At 46.4% G+C, this 19,726-nt stretch overlaps 1 protein-coding gene across 2 annotated transcripts in view; it reads right to left on the bottom strand.

Annotated features, from left to right (window-relative positions):
• Positions 1-19,726, bottom strand: part of PLCG2 (phospholipase C gamma 2) — a 187,625-nt gene that overhangs the window by 50,839 nt on the left and 117,060 nt on the right. For both annotated transcript variants that reach the window (XM_075326077.1, XM_075326078.1), the window contains exons 19-21: positions 17,902-18,021; positions 14,074-14,254; positions 9,883-9,954 (exon numbers count right to left, since the gene is read on the bottom strand). In XM_075326077.1, the coding sequence (XP_075182192.1) occupies positions 9,883-9,954; positions 14,074-14,254; positions 17,902-18,021 (373 nt within the window). The remainder of the gene's footprint in view (positions 1-9,882; positions 9,955-14,073; positions 14,255-17,901; positions 18,022-19,726) is intronic.

The following is a 19,726-nucleotide window of genomic DNA, read 5'->3' as shown; positions in this document are numbered from 1 at the left end:
GATGCGAGCCACTGATCGCGCTGTTCTCCACATTTGTCTAGCTACTATATCCGACCAGACCACCACTGTTTCTGGGTAAGACCTCCATAAATTCAACATATCAAGCTTTATGTTCCTAACTAAATGTCTTGATGTTCTTATTGCTAAATCATTACCACCTAAATGGATAAGTAAGACGTCCGGGGGGCGGTAGAACTCCACATGATACTGGATTTCTTTTAACAGCTGATGCCACTGCATTCCCCTCTTTCCTATCCATGTCACCCGTGCCAAGGAACTGGGCAACCCCAACTGTTTGCCATTAGGCCTGACTGCTGCACGTAAGGCCCCCCAAAAAACAATTGAATGTCCCATGATCCAAACCAGGCATTGCTGTTCAGCTAAAACAAAAAACAAAAACACAATTATCACACAATTGTCTAAATGAAGACACAACTACTATAAGATTACCACAATGTACACATATATATACATGTACGCCATTTATAATAAATGCAATCTAATGTAACTCTTAAATCTGCTCGATTCCCATCTCCCGATTTTTTTAACTATGTCAGGCTCTAAGCCCCAACTAGCAGCTTCTGTGGCTGCTCCTATCCTAAATGAGTGTGAAGTGAATGCATTTTGGAGACTCTCCCAATATTGTCAGGCATTTTTTAAGAACTGCTGTGAATTGAAATTGTGACAATGACTTACAATCCTCATGAATTGCTTAAAGGAAACAATGTGATCCATTTTCCTCTACCCTGTTGATCAGTTTTTGACTTTGCCAGAAAACATTCTAATCTGTCTGTGTACTGATGCACGTCTTTGTCTTGTAGACCCCCACTTCTGGTGGAGCTACTCGACACCAACTCGCTGATTCTCAAAAGCGCCAAAAAAGGCCAGTGTGAATGCACAACTAAAGAGAAACACTTCAAACGGACTGCTCCAGACTCAGCCTAGTACACTCAGTATCTGCTGCAATAACTGGAAAGAAATCGGACGCCGTTTATCTCTGGTCTTCTTACAACTTTTTCTGTAACCCTTTAGGGCCTGCTTAGCTAAAAAATGCTTTGTGTAATCAGTGAAGTCGTGCAACTTAAACCAAAAGCTAATCCAGACATTTTACTATCGATAGTGGACAATGAAGTACCATCCACAAAGGCCCTGCTAATGTAAAATAACAACAAGGAAACATTGTCATGTAACCTGGCATCATGTCCCACTAGCATCAGCCACAGAATTGCAAACACCGGGGACATGCACAGCTGTAATCTGACAATTTGACTTTAAACAGCGCAGCACTAGATGACGCAGCAACGTAACAACAGGCAGGGAAGAAGCTGATTGTTTGTTGATGACTTCTACAACTCCCAAGTTATCACAATGAAATCTCACTTTTCGGTTTTGGAAAATATTGCACCAAATTTCACAAGCAACCACTATGGGGAACAATTCAAGGAGTACTAAGTTTCGTGTTAACCCATTGTTTCTCCAACTCTCTGGCCACCTATCTGCACACCACTGTCCAGAACAATATGCACCAAAACCAGTTGACCCCGCTGCATCAGTGTGGATGTCTAGATCAAAATTTGAAACCGGTGGTCTGATCCACAATGACCTCCCATTAAACTCCATTAAGAACTGTTCCCATACCGCCAGATCGTCCTTTAATGTTCTAGCCAGCCGCACAAAGTGATGTGGAAAGGTTATGCCTGAGGTAGCTGCAGCTAGGCGCCTACAACAAACTCTACCCATTGGAATAATGCGACACGCAAAGTTCATTTTTCCTAACCGCGATTGTAGATCCTTTAATCTGATCTTACGGTGGGATCTAGCTTCTCTGACTGCCTCCAGCAGATCACTGACCTTGTCATCCGGTAATCTGCACTCCATTGCTTCACTGTCAATCAAAATTCCTAAAAACTTGATAAGTGTAGACAGGCCTTCTGTTTTATCTGATGCTAACGGTACTCCAAAACACTTAAAAACCGACTGAATCGCTGCCAATAATGAAGCACAAACAAATGACTTTGGTGGACCAATACATAGGAAATCATCTAGATAATGCAGGACAGAACGCACGCCGGCTTCCTTCTTTACTACCCACTCTAAAAATGTGCTAAATGATTCAAACAAGGAGCATGAGATGGAGCAGCCCATCGGTAAACACAAGTCTACATAAAACCTTCCCTGCCACTGACAACCCAAGAGATGGAAGCTTTCTGGATGGACTGGTAAGAGTCTAAAGGCAGCTTCAATGTCTGTTTTTGCCATTAAAGCTCCTCTGCCGTACTTCTGTACCCATGCAATCGCTGTATCAAATGAAGTATACGAGACTGTGCAAAGTTCCTGATCGATTCCATCATTAACTGAGCTTCCATGAGGGAAGGACAGATGATGGATCAGCCTAAACTTATTGGGTTCCTTCTTTGGGACCACCCCCAATGGAGAGACCCTTAAGTTTTCTATTGGCATTTTGGGGAATGGGCCTGCCATGCGGCCCAGGTCAATTTCTTTGTTTAGTTTTGTGGAGACAATGTGAGAATATGTATAAGCTGAAGCAAGGTTACGAGAACAGGTTAATGGGCCTGAAGTAGATGGGATCTTAAAACCTTCTGAGAAACCCTCCCCCAGCAATTGTGCTGCTTTCCTATCTGGGTACCTGCTTAGATAGCCCACCATCTCCCCGAGTCTAATTGGGGTTTCCCCCTTTTTGGTTAATCTCTGCTGTTGGGGTTTTATTTCGTGTAAAGCATTTTGATAGGCTATGGTTTCCACTACAGAAGGTGCATTCATGTTTGTACCTGCATGTGTTTCCGAATCTGCACTGGCTATCATTGAACTGCCAGCAGCAACCTTTTCTGTTTGCTGCCGACAATCCGATTGCTGATGATCTGCCGACATAGCCCTGAAAGGGCTGATTAACCCCACGTGGCGCTGTCATGAGACGCATCCATAAACTAATATCTTTGTGATCCCAACGAATCCCTTGGCGACCAGCCTTTCGTTGGCGAAACTGCTCATCATAGCGCAGCCATGCTAAACCTCCATACACACGGTGCGCCTCCCCGATAGAATTCATGTAACAAAATAAGGCAGAGCAATGTTCAGGAGTTTTTTGGCCTATTACACTTGCTAATATGGCAAAGGCATGGAACCAATTGCTAAATGTTTGGGGGATGAGACAATACCGTCTTTCTTGTTCCTCTCTTTTCCTCTCATCAAACCTTACTCTATCCAAGTTATATTTTTCTAAGGGCAATAATGAAAATATTTCCACATATTCGTCGGCCCAAATCTTCTCCCTAACCTCCTGTTTCAAATGAATTCCTAGAGGACCCTCAAAACATACATATAATTCTCCTTTTGCTGCATCAGATAATGGAACCCCTTGTGAAATTACTGCGTCCTCCTGTGTGTCTGGATCAGCACACGACTGACTTACCACCTCCGATGTCCGGCGACCATTCCCGCACCATGCAGCAATAGGAGAAGAAGTTATGGGTAAGCTAGACTGACTCAAAGCCTCCTTAACCCCGGACACTAATTGCTGTACTACTGAATTAAGATCCCATCCTACATTGCCGGGACCTGTACCCCCAACTGCGCCCACTGGATTCATTACAGGTGTTGTTACACTAGATATAGGACAAGAAAAAGTGTTCTCACCAATACCTGGCTGCGTCCTAGGTTGACCAGCCGTCCGTGACGTATTAGTTATAGTCTCTACAGCCCCTCCATTATTGAAGTGCTGCGTGCTGCTGCCCTCTAGTGGGCAGTCGTTATCTGTGTCATAGTCATTGTCTGGAATCTCTTCTGAGTCTTGTAGCTGTAGATTTCTTGCCGGACTCATATCCTGAGCCGGCCGAAGAAGTCTTTGTCTGGTTAAAGTACTTTTGCGCAGTTGTCTTTTTGGATTCCTACCACTCCTCGTGTAATGAGAACCCGGATCCGGAAATGTTGTGTGTCCTAAGCCCATCCCCCCGTGTTGGTTTATTTCCTGGGGTAAGGCCGTATGATGTCCTCTAGAATGATACAAAGTTTGTTGAGGAAGTTCTAAGGATCCATCGTGGGCTGTGGTCACGTCAGTTGTAGCTTGTGTGGCTGCTTCTCTGGCTGGCACATCAGTAGAGCCGGACTTTCTCCTTGCACTTCTTGGTGTCTCTCTGGTTAGATGGTCGGGCTCTTTTCTCTGTCCTTTGTTATTCTTGTACTGTAGTTTCCTTCCTGGTTTGTAAGCAGGATCAGAGGCCGTGCTGCGCTTTGCTCTTTTCCTAGAGGTAACGGAAGGACTTATGATCCTATTGTGAGTCCTATTGGCCATTTCAGAAGTTAGTCTCTCAGGAGGTCTTGATCTTCTTAGAGTTTGATGTTCAGAAAGTTCAGAAGGGACAGATGCTGTATCCCGGGCATTCTTCAGCAATTCGTCTAGCTGGGCCTGAATCCATTCGGGCCTACATGTCAAAGCCGCGGCCTGAACGCTCTTCAGCAAGGCATCCATACTGCTTGTTCAGTCTTTGAGTCCAGGACAAAGGAATGACCTCTTAACATGGGACCTATCTCTTATATGGCCCCTGCCCCCATCTCTCCTCCTGCTCGCTCACCCCCACCACCACATTCCTTAGGTAAAACCCCCATCCCTTACTCCTTAACCCTTTCCTGGATCTATCACTGCCTCAGTCATGTACGTTATGGCTATCTGCCTTCACTCTGCTGGAACTAATAACGCAGGTGGAGCAGGGACTAATAACGCAGGTGGAGCAGGGACTAATAACGCAGGTGGAGCAGGGACTAATAACGCAGGTAGAGCAGGGACTAATAACGCAGGTAGAGCAGGAACTAATAATGCAGGTGGAGCTGGGACTAATAACGCAGGTGGAGTAGGGACTAATAATGCAGGTAGAGCAGGAACTAATAACGCAGGTGGAGCAGGGACTAATAACGCAGGTGGAGCAGGGACTAATAACGCAGGTGGAGCAGGGACTAATAACGCAGGTGGAGCAGGGACTAATAACGCAGGTGGAGCAGGGACTAATAACGCAGGTGGAGCAGGGACTAATAACGCAGGTAGAGCAGGAACTAATAATGCAGGTGGAGCTGGGACTAATAACGCAGGTGGAGCTGGGACTAATAACGCAGGTAGAGCAGGGACTAATAACGCAGGTGGAGTAGGGACTAATAACACAGCTAGAGCAGGGACTAATAACGCAGGTAGAGCTGGTACTAATAACGCAGGTAGAGCAGGGACTAATAACGCAGGTGGAGCTGGGACTAATAACGCAGGTGGAGCAGGGACTAATAACGCAGGTGGAGCAGGGACTAATAACGCAGGTGGAGCAGGGACTAATAACGCAGGTGGAGCTGGGACTAATAACGCAGGTGGAGCAGGGACTAATAACGCAGGTGGAGCTGGGACTAATAACGTAGGTGGAGCTGGGACTAATAACGCAGGTGGATCTGGGACTAATAACGCAGGTGAAGCTGGGACTAATAACGCAGGTGAAGCTGGGACTAATAACGCAGGTGGAGCAGGGACTAATAACGCAGGTAGAGCAGGGACTAATAACGCAGGTAGAGCAGAGACTAATAACGCAGGTAGAGCAGGGACTAATAACGCAGGTAGAGCAGAGACTAATAACGCAGGTAGAGCAGGGACTAATAATGCAGGTGGAGCGGAGACTAGTAACGCAGGTACAGCAGGGACTAATAACGCAGGTAGAGCAGGGACTAATAACGCAGGTGGAGCAGGCCCTAATAACGCAGCTAGAGCAGGGACTAATAATGCAGCTAGAGTAGGGACTAATAACGCAGGTGGAGCAGGGCCTAATTGCAGCTACAGTAGGGACTAATAACGCAGGTAGAGCAGGGACTAATAACGCAGGTAGAGCAGGGACTAATAACGCAGGTGGAGCAGGGACTAATAACGCAGGTAGAGCAGGGACTAATAACGCAGGTAGAGCAGAGACTAATAACGCAGGTAGAGCAGGGACTAATAACGCAGGTAGAGCAGAGACTAATAACGCAGGTAGAGCAGGGACTAATAATGCAGGTGGAGCGGAGACTAGTAACGCAGGTACAGCAGGGACTAATAACGCAGGTAGAGCAGGGACTAATAACGCAGGTGGAGCAGGCCCTAATAACGCAGCTAGAGCAGGCCCTAATAACGCAGCTAGAGCAGGGACTAATAATGCAGCTAGAGTAGGGACTAATAATGCAGGTGGAGCAGGGCCTAATTGCAGCTACAGTAGGGACTAATAACGCAGGTAGAGCAGGGACTAATAACGCAGGTAGAGCAGGGACTAATAACGCAGGTGGAGCAGGGACTAATAACGCAGGTAGAGCAGGGACTAATAACGCAGGTAGAGCAGAGACTAATAACGCAGGTAGAGCAGGGACTAATAACGCAGGTAGAGCAGCGACTAATAACGCAGGTAGAGCAGGGACTAATAATGCAGGTGGAGCGGAGACTAGTAACGCAGGTACAGCAGGGACTAATAACGCAGGTAGAGCAGGGACTAATAACGCAGGTGGAGCAGGCCCTAATAACGCAGGTGAAGCTGGGACTAATAATGCAGCTAGAGTAGGGACTAATAACGCAGGTGGAGCAGGGCCTAATTGCAGCTACAGTAGGGACTAATAACGCAGGTAGAGCAGGGACTAATAACGCAGGTAGAGCAGGGACTAATAACGCAGGTGGAGCAGGGACTAATAACGCAGGTAGAGCAGGGACTAATAACGCAGGTAGAGCAGAGACTAATAACGCAGGTAGAGCAGGGACTAATAACGCAGGTAGAGCAGAGACTAATAACGCAGGTAGAGCAGGGACTAATAATGCAGGTGGAGCGGAGACTAGTAACGCAGGTACAGCAGGGACTAATAACGCAGGTAGAGCAGGGACTAATAACGCAGGTGGAGCAGGCCCTAATAACGCAGCTAGAGCAGGGACTAATAATGCAGCTAGAGTAGGGACTAATAACGCAGGTGGAGCAGGGCCTAATTGCAGCTACAGTAGGGACTAATAACGCAGGTAGAGCAGGGACTAATAACGCAGGTAGAGCAGGGACTAATAACGCAGGTGGAGCAGGGACTAATAACGCAGGTGGAGCAGGGACTAATAACGCAGGTAGAGCAGGGACTAATAACGCAGGTAGAGCAGAGACTAATAACGCAGGTAGAGCAGGGACTAATAACGCAGGTGGAGCAGGGACTAATAACGCAGGTAGAGCAGGGACTAATAACGCAGGTAGAGCAGAGACTAATAACGCAGGTGGAGCAGGGACTAATAACGCAGGTAGAGCAGAGACTAATAACGCAGGTGGAGCAGGGACTAATAACGCAGGTAGAGCAGGGACTAATAACGCAGGTAGAGCAGAGACTAATAACGCAGGTGGAGCAGGGACTAATAACGCAGGTAGAGCAGGGACTAATAACGCAGGTGGAGCAGGGACTAATAACGCAGGTGGAGCAGGGACTAATAACGCAGGTGGAGCAGGGACTAATAACGCAGGTAGAGCAGGGACTAATAACGCAGGTAGAGCAGAGACTAATAACGCAGGTAGAGCAGGGACTAATAACGCAGGTAGAGCAGCGACTAATAACGCAGGTAGAGCAGGGACTAATAATGCAGGTGGAGCGGAGACTAGTAACGCAGGTACAGCAGGGACTAATAACGCAGGTAGAGCAGGGACTAATAACGCAGGTGGAGCAGGCCCTAATAACGCAGGTGAAGCTGGGACTAATAATGCAGCTAGAGTAGGGACTAATAACGCAGGTGGAGCAGGGCCTAATTGCAGCTACAGTAGGGACTAATAACGCAGGTAGAGCAGGGACTAATAACGCAGGTAGAGCAGGGACTAATAACGCAGGTGGAGCAGGGACTAATAACGCAGGTAGAGCAGGGACTAATAACGCAGGTAGAGCAGAGACTAATAACGCAGGTAGAGCAGGGACTAATAACGCAGGTAGAGCAGCGACTAATAACGCAGGTAGAGCAGGGACTAATAATGCAGGTGGAGCGGAGACTAGTAACGCAGGTACAGCAGGGACTAATAACGCAGGTAGAGCAGGGACTAATAACGCAGGTGGAGCAGGCCCTAATAACGCAGGTGAAGCTGGGACTAATAATGCAGCTAGAGTAGGGACTAATAACGCAGGTGGACCAGGGACTAATTGCAGCTACAGTAGGGACTAATAACCCATCACTTTCCATTATTCAAATCTACACTGGACGGTATTAATGTTTTTTCCATAGAAAAACAATTACAGTTCAGTAGCATCTTAGAATTCTGCATTGTGCCGTTTTTCAGTTAGTCCTCCTGGAAATGTGTAATCGATAATAAGGGTTTGTCATTCAATAGGGTGTAGCCCTGCATTATCATCACTAGCACATTTCCAGGAGGAAAAACAGAGGAACAGCAAATGCAGAGATTTTAAGAAAATCGGCTACATAATTGTTTTCCCCAGAGGTTTATATTTTCCCAAAAATCAAACATTCCAGAAGCCATTTACTGTTGCTATGCAACAGTCCTGGCAAATTCTGGAGGATATCCTATTGTGTAGAAACCTCGCTGGCTCTATACATGACTAATAATAATTAAAAAAAATAATAATAAAAAATCCCAATTTAAAATGTTTCTGTGATCTTAAAAAAAAAAATAACTTTGCATTTGGTCTTTATTGAAAATCTACTGTTCTGTGCATGCAGCGCCTGCGCAGGCAATTATATCTCCATGGTTACAGTTTACAAACAAGCCCTGTGCTGTCTGATTTTGCAGTGTTATGAAACGTTCATAGTGTTTTTTAGGTTTTTTTTTTCCTACAGGAAAAAACTTTCACAATGGGAGGAAAATGTATTTTGTAGGCATTTGTTGCCTTTTTGTTTTTGTATTTGATTTTTTTTATTTTTTTTTATAGATTTCATTGATCTTCAATTGGGAAAGCTAAAAAAAAAGCAAAAAAAAAAAGCTCAGCATGCTGCTGCTAAAAAAAAAATAGGTTGGAAAAAAATTACAAAAAATGTGTATATGATCCATTACTCATAAATAATAAAACAAAGCCCCATAGGTTGGAAAAAAAAATTACAAAAAATGTATATATAATCCTTTACTCATAAATATTAAAAAAATAATAAAGCACCATAGGTTTGAAATTTTTTTTTACAAAAAATGTATATATAATCCTTTACTCATTAATAATAATAATAAAAAATAATTAAAGCACCATAGGTTGGAAAAAAAATTACAAAAAATGTATATATAATCCTTTACTCCTAAATAATAAAGCACCATTGGTTGGAAAAAAAATTACAAAATATGTATATATAATCCTTTACTCATAAATAATAAATACATTAAGCACAATTGGTTGGAAAAAAAATTACAAAATGTATATATACATAATCCTTTACTCATAAATAATAAAAAAAAGAATAAATAAAGCACCATAGGTTGGAAAAAAATTACAAAAAATTGTATATATAATCCTTTACTCATAAATAATAAAAAAATAATAAAGCACCATAGGTTGGAAAAAAATTACAAAAAATGTATATATAATCCTTTACTCATAAATAATAAATAAATAAAGCACCATTGGTTGGAAAAAATTACAAAAAATGGATATATATAATCCTTTACTCATAAATAATAAAAAAAAATATTAAATAAATAAAGCACTAAAGGTTGGAAAAAATTTAGAAAAAATGTATATATATATATATATAATCCTTTACTCCAGCTGTGACATCTTTAGTGTTTATGGGTTTTTTTTTGCAAATTTGCACCAGTTTGTTTTTTTTTTAATGCAAATTAAAATAATACAATTTCCTATAAAGCACCTTAGATAGAATAAGCCATGTAGAAAAAAAAATAGATATAAAATTTTTAGCTGGTCACATACCATGGCTGGGGAGATCTCATTAGGATCCACATACATTCTGTTAACTCCGTAAATTGAGCTCACGTCCTTTTCCTAAAATATGGGAAATGCAAAAGTCATGATGCGGAAATTCCTAAAGTGACAGAGATACAGAAACATTCTTTAAATCCGGTAGTAAATGTCAAATAATGAAACATTCTGGATTGTCGAGTCGCCTGTTGTATAAAGTCACTTGTCAGGAAGGGAAAACCATAAAGAGAGAGCCAGAAAATACATTTTACTGCAAAAATATTTTAAAATTAAGGCGTAAAAAGAAAAAAAAAAGCGTGAAAAACACCTGTAAGATTGCAGTGATCTAACTATTTAGATCCCCATGATTTTAGAAATGAAGCTTTTTCACTTTTTCCCCCAAAAATGTTAGCAAAACCCCACATTCCCCTTTCCACCTTTATCCTAATGAAAGGACAAAAACTCTGAACTAGATACAAAGGTAAAATAGTGGATGCATCCCTTCATTATAATGATCTGAGGTCCAAGATCCTGAGTCGCTCTGATCCTCACCCTATGCAGTTTTAATAGTGGGAAAGCCAATTTAAAGGCTATGAACACCTTTGCACATAATATATATATATATATATATATATATATATATATATATATATATATATATATATCGTGTGTATATATACACAAATTTGCCTAAATGCAAAGTTACACAAGTCTCCATATAGTCATCATTAAAAACTTTTCAACATTTTACTTTTGCAAAGCATCCATCTAGCTATTTTGCACAAATCTATCATGGTTCCTGCTTATGATGTATCTTTCTTTGCTCTCCCACTCCCTTTTCAGTGTTAGCGATAGAAAGGGGAGTGTGTTTTACACAAATCTCCACAGTATGCAGGAAGGGAGAAAGCATACATAGTCTCAAGGAGGGCACAGAAACCAGACTTTAGAAAAAGAGAAAATAAGAGCAGGATAGAAGCTGTACTGATATACAGTGTAAGCTAAGAAGATGATGTCAGCACTCTGGACACTCCCAGAGCTCACATCCAGCCTATATTACTGGGAGAGACACACGGGCCTCACATCCAGCCTATATTACTGGGAGAGACACACAGACCTCACATCCAGCCTATATTACTGGGAGAGACACACAGCCCTCACATCCAGCCTATATTACTGGGAGAGACACACAGCCCTCACATCCAGCCTATATTACTGGGAGAGACACACAGACCTCACATCCAGCCTATATTACTGGAGAGACACACAGACCTCACATCCAGCCTATATTACTGGGAGAGACACACACACCTCACATCCAGCCTATATTACTGGGAGGGACACACAGACCTCACATCCAGCCTATATTACTGGGAGAGACACACAGAGCTCACATCCAGCCTATATTACTGGGAGACACACACAGACCTCACATCCAGCCTATATTACTGGGAGAGACACACAGACCTCACATCCAGCCTATATTACTGGGAGAGACACACAGAGCTCACATCCAGCCTATATTACTGGGAGACACACACAGACCTCACATCCAGCCTATATTACTGGGAGAGACACACAGACCTCACATCCAGCCTATATTACTGGAGAGACACACAGACCTCACATCCAGCCTATATTACTGGGAGAGACACACACACCTCACATCCAGCCTATATTACTGGGAGGGACACACAGACCTCACATCCAGCCTATATTACTGGGAGAGACACACAGAGCTCACATCCAGCCTATATTACTGGGAGAGACACACAGAGCTCACATCCAGCCTATATTACTGGGAGAGACACACAGACCTCACATCCAGCCTATATTACTGGGAGAGACACACAGAGCTCACATCCAGCCTATATAACTGGGAGAGACACACAGACCTCACATCCAGCCTATATTACTGGGAGAGACACACAGACCTCACATCCAGCCTATATTACTGGGAGAGACACACAGACCTCACATCCAGCCTATATTACTGGGAGAGACACACAGAGCTCACATCCAGCCTATATTACTGGGAGAGACACACAGCCCTCACATCCAGCCTATATTACTGGGAGAGACACACAGAGCTCACATCCAGCCTATATTACTGGGAGAGACACACAGAGCTCACATCCAGCCTATATTACTGGGAGAGACACACAGCCCTCACATCCAGCCTATATTACTGGGAGAGACACACAGAGCTCACATCCAGCCTATATAACTGGGAGAGACACACAGACCTCACATCCAGCCTATATTACTGGGAGAGACACACAGACCTCACATCCAGCCTATATTACTGGGAGAGACACACAGACCTCACATCCAGCCTATATTACTGGGAGAGACACACAGAGCTCACATCCAGCCTATATTACTGGGAGAGACACACAGCCCTCACATCCAGCCTATATTACTGGGAGAGACACACAGAGCTCACATCCAGCCTATATTACTGGGAGACACACACACCTCACATCCAGCCTATATTACTGGGAGAGGCAGACAGAGCTCACATCCAGCCTATATTACTGGGAGAGACACAGAGCTCACATCCAGCCTATATTACTGGGAGAGACAGACAGAGCTCACATCCAGCCTATATTACTGGGAGAGACACAGAGCTCACATCCAGCCTATATTACTGGGGGAGACAGACAGAGCTCACATCCAGCCTATATTACTGGGAGAGACACAGAGCTCACATCCAGCCTATATTACTGGGGGAGACACACAGGGCTCACATCCAGCCTATATTACTGGGAGAGTTACACACAGAGCTCACATCCAGCCTATATTACTGGGAGAGACACACGGGCCTCACATCCAGCCTATATTACTGGGAGAGACACACAGAGCTCACATCCAGCCTATATTACTGGGAGAGACACACAGCCCTCACATCCAGCCTATATTACTGGGAGAGACACACAGAGCTCACATCCAGCCTATATTACTGGGAGAGACACACAGACCTCACATCCAGCCTATATTACTGGGAGAGACACACAGAGCTCACATCCAGCCTATATTACTGGGAGAGACACACAGAGCTCACATCCAGCCTATATTACTGGGAGACACACACAGACCTCACATCCAGCCTATATTACTGAGAGAGACACACACACCTCACATCCAGCCTATATTACTGGGAGAGGCACACAGAGCTCACATCCAGCCTATATTACTGGGAGAGACACACAGAGCTCACATCCAGCCTATATAACTGGGAGAGACACACAGACCTCACATCCAGCCTATATTACTGGGAGAGACACACAGACCTCACATCCAGCCTATATTACTGGGAGAGACACACAGACCTCACATCCAGCCTATATTACTGGGAGAGACACACAGCCCTCACATCCAGCCTATATTACTGGGAGAGACACACAGAGCTCACATCCAGCCTATATTACTGGGAGAGACACACAGCCCTCACATCCAGCCTATATTACTGGGAGACACACACACCTCACATCCAGCCTATATTACTGGGAGAGGCAGACAGAGCTCACATCCAGCCTATATTACTGGGAGAGACACAGAGCTCACATCCAGCCTATATTACTGGGAGAGACAGACAGAGCTCACATCCAGCCTATATTACTGGGAGAGACACAGAGCTCACATCCAGCCTATATTACTGGGGGAGACACACAGGGCTCACATCCAGCCTATATTACTGGGAGAGACACAGAGCTCACATCCAGCCTATATTACTGGGGGAGACACACAGGGCTCACATCCAGCCTATATTACTGGGAGAGTTACACACAGAGCTCACATCCAGCCTATATTACTGGGAGAGACACAGAGACCTCACATCCAGCCTATATTACTGGGAGAGACACACAGACCTCACATCCAGCTTATATTACTGGAGAGACACAGAGACCTCACATCCAGCCTATATTACTGGGAGAGACACACAGACCTCACATCCAGCCTATATTACTGGGAGAGACACACAGACCTCACATCCAGCCTATATTACTGGGAGAGACACACAGAGCTCACATCCAGCCTATATTACTGGGAGAGTTACACACAGAGCTCACATCCAGCCTATATTACTGGGAGAGACACACAGGCCTCACGTCTGTTTTTCTGTAAGTATCCACATAGATTTATCCCCCATTTCAATCCTTAGATTTATGGTAAGGATGAACAAGATATACAGGAATCACATACCGCGTTCAGCCTGCTCAGCAGCTCCTCAGTCACTGGGTATCGGAGCTTAATTTTTCGGTACAGTGCATGCTTCTCATAATAGTTAACCAGCTCCACCAAATTTTCAAAATAGGCAGACGTCCCGAGAACAAACAGACGCCCGTCTTTATTGATTCGGCAATGCTTAATTTTTCCCTCTGCCCTAAAAAAAAACAAAAAAAAAACAAATAGAGACATTATAATTCATTTTATGTAAGAAGTGTCAGTCAGTAAAATGGTTTGCTCTTTACATCACTTCCTTTTTTTTTTTTTTTAAAGCCCAGTTTCCGTGCATTTAAATAACTTAACTGCCCTAATTGTATCATCTTTAGTTTTCGGATGTTTTGCCTAGTCAATGGCCCATGAGGGACATTTAAAGGAACATTTTCATGCTGATAAATAGTTAACATGAAAATAAGCACGTTTGCAATTGACTTGCCTTTTCTATCTGCTATGGTTCTCCCGATATGAGAGCTTTTATCTTACATAGTGCAAAGCTTGTTGGCAAAGAGATTGGCTGCCAGAGCATGGCTGAGTAAGCGTAGTTGCTACATCCCAGGCTGACGAGTTAACTCTTGAGATACTAGTCACCTTACTCCAGTATACTGATTTCCTTACCACCTTTGGCTGCTCACCTCCCTCCCCTCCATCTCTGCACCTGAACCTGCTGTTATTAGTCCTGCAAAATCGCCATTCCCCGGTATCTTTATTTTCCAGATCAGTTCTCCTAATCACTGCTTGCTGTTATCTGTATATACAGATACGTTGATGTCAGTGTAGACTCCAGAAGAATTACGCTAACAGACCATTAATGTGTCACAGAAGAATAAGCTCAACAGAACTGGGCGGCATGGTGGCTCAGTGGTTAGCACTGCACTGTGGCTCAGTGGTTAGCACTGCAGGCTTGCAGCGCTGGGGTCCTGGGTTCAAATCCCACCAAGGACACCATCTGCAAGGAGTTTGTATGTTCTCCCCGTGTTTGTGTGGGTTTCCTCCAGGCACTCCGGTTTCCTCCCACACTCCAAAGACATACAGATAGGGAATTTAGATTGTGAGCCCCAATGGGGACAGTGTTCCTGATGTATGTAAAGTGCTGTGGAATATGTTAGCACTATATAAAAATAAAGATTTATTTTTTTTTAACTGTCACTCGAGCAGTTACTACACTCCAGGCTGAGTTAACTCTTGAGATACTAGCCACCTTTCTCCAGTATATTGATTTCTTTACAGCAGTTGGCTGCTTACCTCCCTCCCCTCCATCTCTGCACCTGAGCCTGCTGTTATTAGTCCTGCAAAATCACCATTCCAGGCATCTTTATTTTCCAGATCAGTTCTCCTAATCACTGCTCGCTGTTATCTGTATATGCAGATTTTAGGATGGTGACTGGCTACTCTGATACTTGTAATTCCATAGGATTGATTAAAGACCTTACAAGAGCAGGTTTAAATGTTGCTGGAGGTGGGAGTGTCCACATATCTCCACCTAGCATATAATGTGAGTCTTTGTGTGAGCACATAGTCTGACAGAGACAGTCTCAGGGGGAGACGGCCCCTTGAGGGGGCTGTGTATATACTGACTGGAGTCAGTGCGTGGACGCACACAGTGGTGCACGCTGGAGGCCTGTTACCGGAGAGTCTAGCCCATACTTACCCCTGGTAGTGTTAGACCAAGGTAAGTTGTATTAGTTAGTGCTCAGCTGGGCCAGTCTTTATTGTTATGTCATATGATGTCTTATGTGGGATCCGGGAGGCTAGAAATAAAAGTCATAAGTTCCCTGTATATGGACTGTTTGGGGTCTGTGTCACTGCCATACCGCACTATAACGCCCAGGGCGTCACAATATATAGTGATGACAGTGAAGACTCCAGAAGAAGTGCACTGATAGACTATTAATGTGGCATGGTAGCATAAGCTCATCAGAAGTGTCACTCGAGGAGGATTGCCTCCTTCCCCCACAACAAGGAAGTAAGGAGACTGGAAAGCCGAGTGCTGCTTAAGACACAGCTTGAGAATAACTCTTTAATTGTCATGCTCTTGCTGGATGCTAAGGCTTACCGTATTTTTCGCTTTATAAGACGCACCGGATGTAGACATAAAAAAAGGTAAAAAAAAGAAAAATGGGGTCCGTCTTATACTCCGGTGTTCTCTTACCGGAGGGGGGCAGCAGTGGTGGTGAAGCGGGGTCACAGGAGGCAGAGGTTGTGTTGGCAGGCGCGGCGGGTCAGTGGCAGCGGGGTCCGTGGTGGTAGGAGCCGCTGGGTCCTGGGTGGCGGCAACAACGGCGGCGGGTGAGTCGTGCAGCAGGCCGGTGCAGTGAGTGTCCCAGTGTGTGCGGTCCCGGTTCAAATGATGGCGCCTGGAGTGGTGCATGCGCAGATGGAGCTCTCATCCAAGAACTCCCCCGGCGCCATCATTTGAAACTGGGACCGCAGACAAACTGGGTAACCTGCATGCACAGAGTGGCAGCCAGCAGGCTGCCCGCCCACCCTGCGTACAAGCGGACGGGTACCTGTGCTTGCGTGTGTGCGGGTGGCAGCCAGGTACCTGTGGCTGTGTGAGGGAGGCAGCCGGGTGCCTGTGTGAAAGCGGGAGCCGGGTGCCTGTCGGCGCCGGCTGCCTCCCGCACGCAGGCACCCGGCTGCCTCCCGCACGCAGGCACCCGGCTGCCTCCCGCACGCAGGCACCCGGCTGCCTCCCGCACGCAGGCACCTGGCTGCCGCCCGCACGCAAGCACAGGCACCCGACTGCCGCCCGCACGCAAGCACAGGCACCCGGCTGACGCCCGCACGCAAGCACAGGCACCCGGCTGACGCCCGCACGCAAGCACAGGCACCCGGCTGACGCCCGCACGCAAGCACAGGCACCCGGCTGACGCCCGCACGCAAGCACAGGCACCCGACTGCCGCCCGCACGCAAGCAGAGGCACCCGACTGCCGCCCGCACGGGCACGCGGCTGCTGCCCGCAAGCAAGCACAGGCACCCGGCTGCCGCCCGCACGCAGCCACAGGTACCCGGCTGCCACCCGCACGCAAGCACAGGTACCCGGCCGCTTGCACGCAGCCACAGGCACCTGGCTGCCGATTGCCGCACAGACAGGACCCCCAGGTTACACTATATTCGGATTTTAAGACAACCCCCCCCCCATTTTCCTCCCATATTTTTTGGAGGAAAAGTGCGTCTTATACGAAAAATACAGTAATTTAAAGGGTCTTGTCTTAAGCCTGCTTTACACGAGACGATAGATTGTGCGATAGCACAATCGATCGTACCCGCCCCCGTCGTTTTTGCATCACGGGCAATTAGTTGCCCATGGCACATAAACTTATTTAACCCCCCATCACACGTACTTACCTTCCGGACGACCTCGCTGTGGGTGACGAACGTCCACTTCCTGGAGTGGGCGGGACGTTTGGCGTCACAGCGACGTCACACGGCAGGCGGCCAATAAAAGCGGAGGGGCGGAGATGAGCAGGACTGAAACATCCCGCCCACCTCCTTCCTTCCATTAAGCCGTCGGGTGCCGCGGGAGGCAGGTAAAGCTGCTGTTCATCGTTCCCGTGGTGTCACACGGAGCAACATGTGATGCCACGGAAACGATGATCAACCGCCGCCATTTTAATTAAACAATTTTATGAAACCTAGCGACAAGCACACGACTCACGATTTGTGAGCGATACTGCGTCGCTAGGAGGTGTCACACGAGACGACGTCGTGCGGTATGCCGGATGTGCGTCACGAAAACCGTGACCCCAACGACATATCGCACAATCTATCGTCTCGTGTAAAGCCCGCTTTAGTCACAAACTTACCTGAAAGTAATAGCGTAAGAGTTGGACTCCTCTCTCCTCCGTATCAGAAAAGCTCCATCTCTAGGAATTCTCATCAGCATTTCCTCTGCTTCTCCTCGGCTTAGGTTATCATAGTACCAGCTGGAAGAGCCAAAAACATTATCTGCGTTATCTTAATCTGAGAGATCCCAATTTCCAAAATACTAAATTTAAAAAAACAAAAAGTTGATAAATCAATCAGGTTTTTGGCTGGATCTTCAATTGGTGCTCACTACAAAGCTTCAAATATATAAACCATTAAGTCCCCGCCCAGTTGACAAGCATTGAATATAGATCATGAGAGGTGATTATTCCCCTATACTCTGCCCTGGTCAGACCCCACCTGGAATACTGGGTACAGTTTCCGGAGCGCCAATTCAAAAAAGACATCGATATATTGTAGCAACTCCAGAGAAGAGCAACCAAGATGGTAGAAGGTCTGCAAACCATGTCATATGGAGACCGGCTAAAACTAGAGAGAAGGCTGAGAGGAGACTTAATAGTGGTCTACAAATATCCAAAAGGAAGTCACAGTGCAGAGGGAACCACCATATTCTTATTAGCACAAAGAAGTACGAGAAGCAATGGGAGGAAACTTAAAGGAAGGAGATTCAGATTAGACATTGGACAAAACTTTCTGACAGTGAGGGCAGTCAGAGAGTGGAACAGGCAACCACGGGATGTAGTGAGGGCAGTCAGGGAGTGGAACAGGCGACCACGGGATGTAGTGAGGGCAGTCAGGGAGTGGAACAGGCGACCACAGGAGGCAGTGAGGGCAGTCAGGGAGTGGAACAGGCTACCGCGGGATGTAGTGAGGGCAGTCAGGGAGTGGAACAGGCGACCACAGGAGGCAGTGAGGGCAGTCAGGGAGTGGAACAGGCTACCGCGGGATGTAGTGAGGGCAGTCAGGGAGTGGAACAGGCGACCACAGGAGGCAGCGAGGGCAGTCAGGGAGTGGAACAGGCTACCGCGGGATGTAGTGAGGGCAGTCAGGGAGTGGAACAGGCGACCACAGGAGGCAGTGAGGGCAGTCAGGGAGTGGAACAGGTGACCATAGGAGGCAGTGAGGGCAGTCAGGGAGTGGAGCAGGCGACCATAGGAGGCAGTGAGGGCAGTCAGAGAGTGGAACAGGCGACCATAGGAGGCAGTGAGGGCAGTCAGGGAGTGGAATAGGCGACCATAGGAGGCAGTGAGGGCAGTCAGGGAGTGGAACAGGCGACAACCGGAGGTGGTGAGGGCAGTCAGGGAGTGGAACAGGCTACCGCGGGATGTAGTGAGGGCAGTCAGGGAGTGGAACAGTCGACGGTAGGAGGCAGTGAGAGCAGTCAGGGAGTGGAACAGGCGACCACAGGAGGCAGTGAGGGCAGTCAGGGAGTGGAACGGGCTACCGCGGGATGTAGTGAGGGCAGTCAGGGAGTGGAACAGACGACCACAGGAGGCAGTGATGGCAGTCTGGGAGTGGAACATGCTACCACAGGAGGTAGTGAGGGCAGTCAGGGAGTGGAACAGGCGACCACAGGAAGGGGTAAGCTCTCCATCAATGGAAATCTTCAAGCGGAAACTGGATAAATATGTAATTAGGATGATTTAGGAAAACCTGCACTTGCAAGGGGTTGGACCCGATGGCCCTTGAGGTCCCTTCCAACGCTACCATTCTATGATTATATATCCCCTCACGTCAAATTCCTCCATTTGTCCCTTTTACATTTACGTGGATCATCTTTGAGACGACCACACAAAACTCAAAAGATGGTCTTTTCGGAAGGTGGTCTTCCTAACATTGTATATGGTGGAACTGAAAATATAT

This window comes from Anomaloglossus baeobatrachus, chromosome 10, assembly GCF_048569485.1.
Source record: "Anomaloglossus baeobatrachus isolate aAnoBae1 chromosome 10, aAnoBae1.hap1, whole genome shotgun sequence".
NCBI classification, from domain to species: Eukaryota; Metazoa; Chordata; class Amphibia; order Anura; family Aromobatidae; genus Anomaloglossus; species Anomaloglossus baeobatrachus.
Note: the sequence above shows the minus strand (reverse complement) of the source record. Positions and strands in the feature narration are given on the sequence as shown.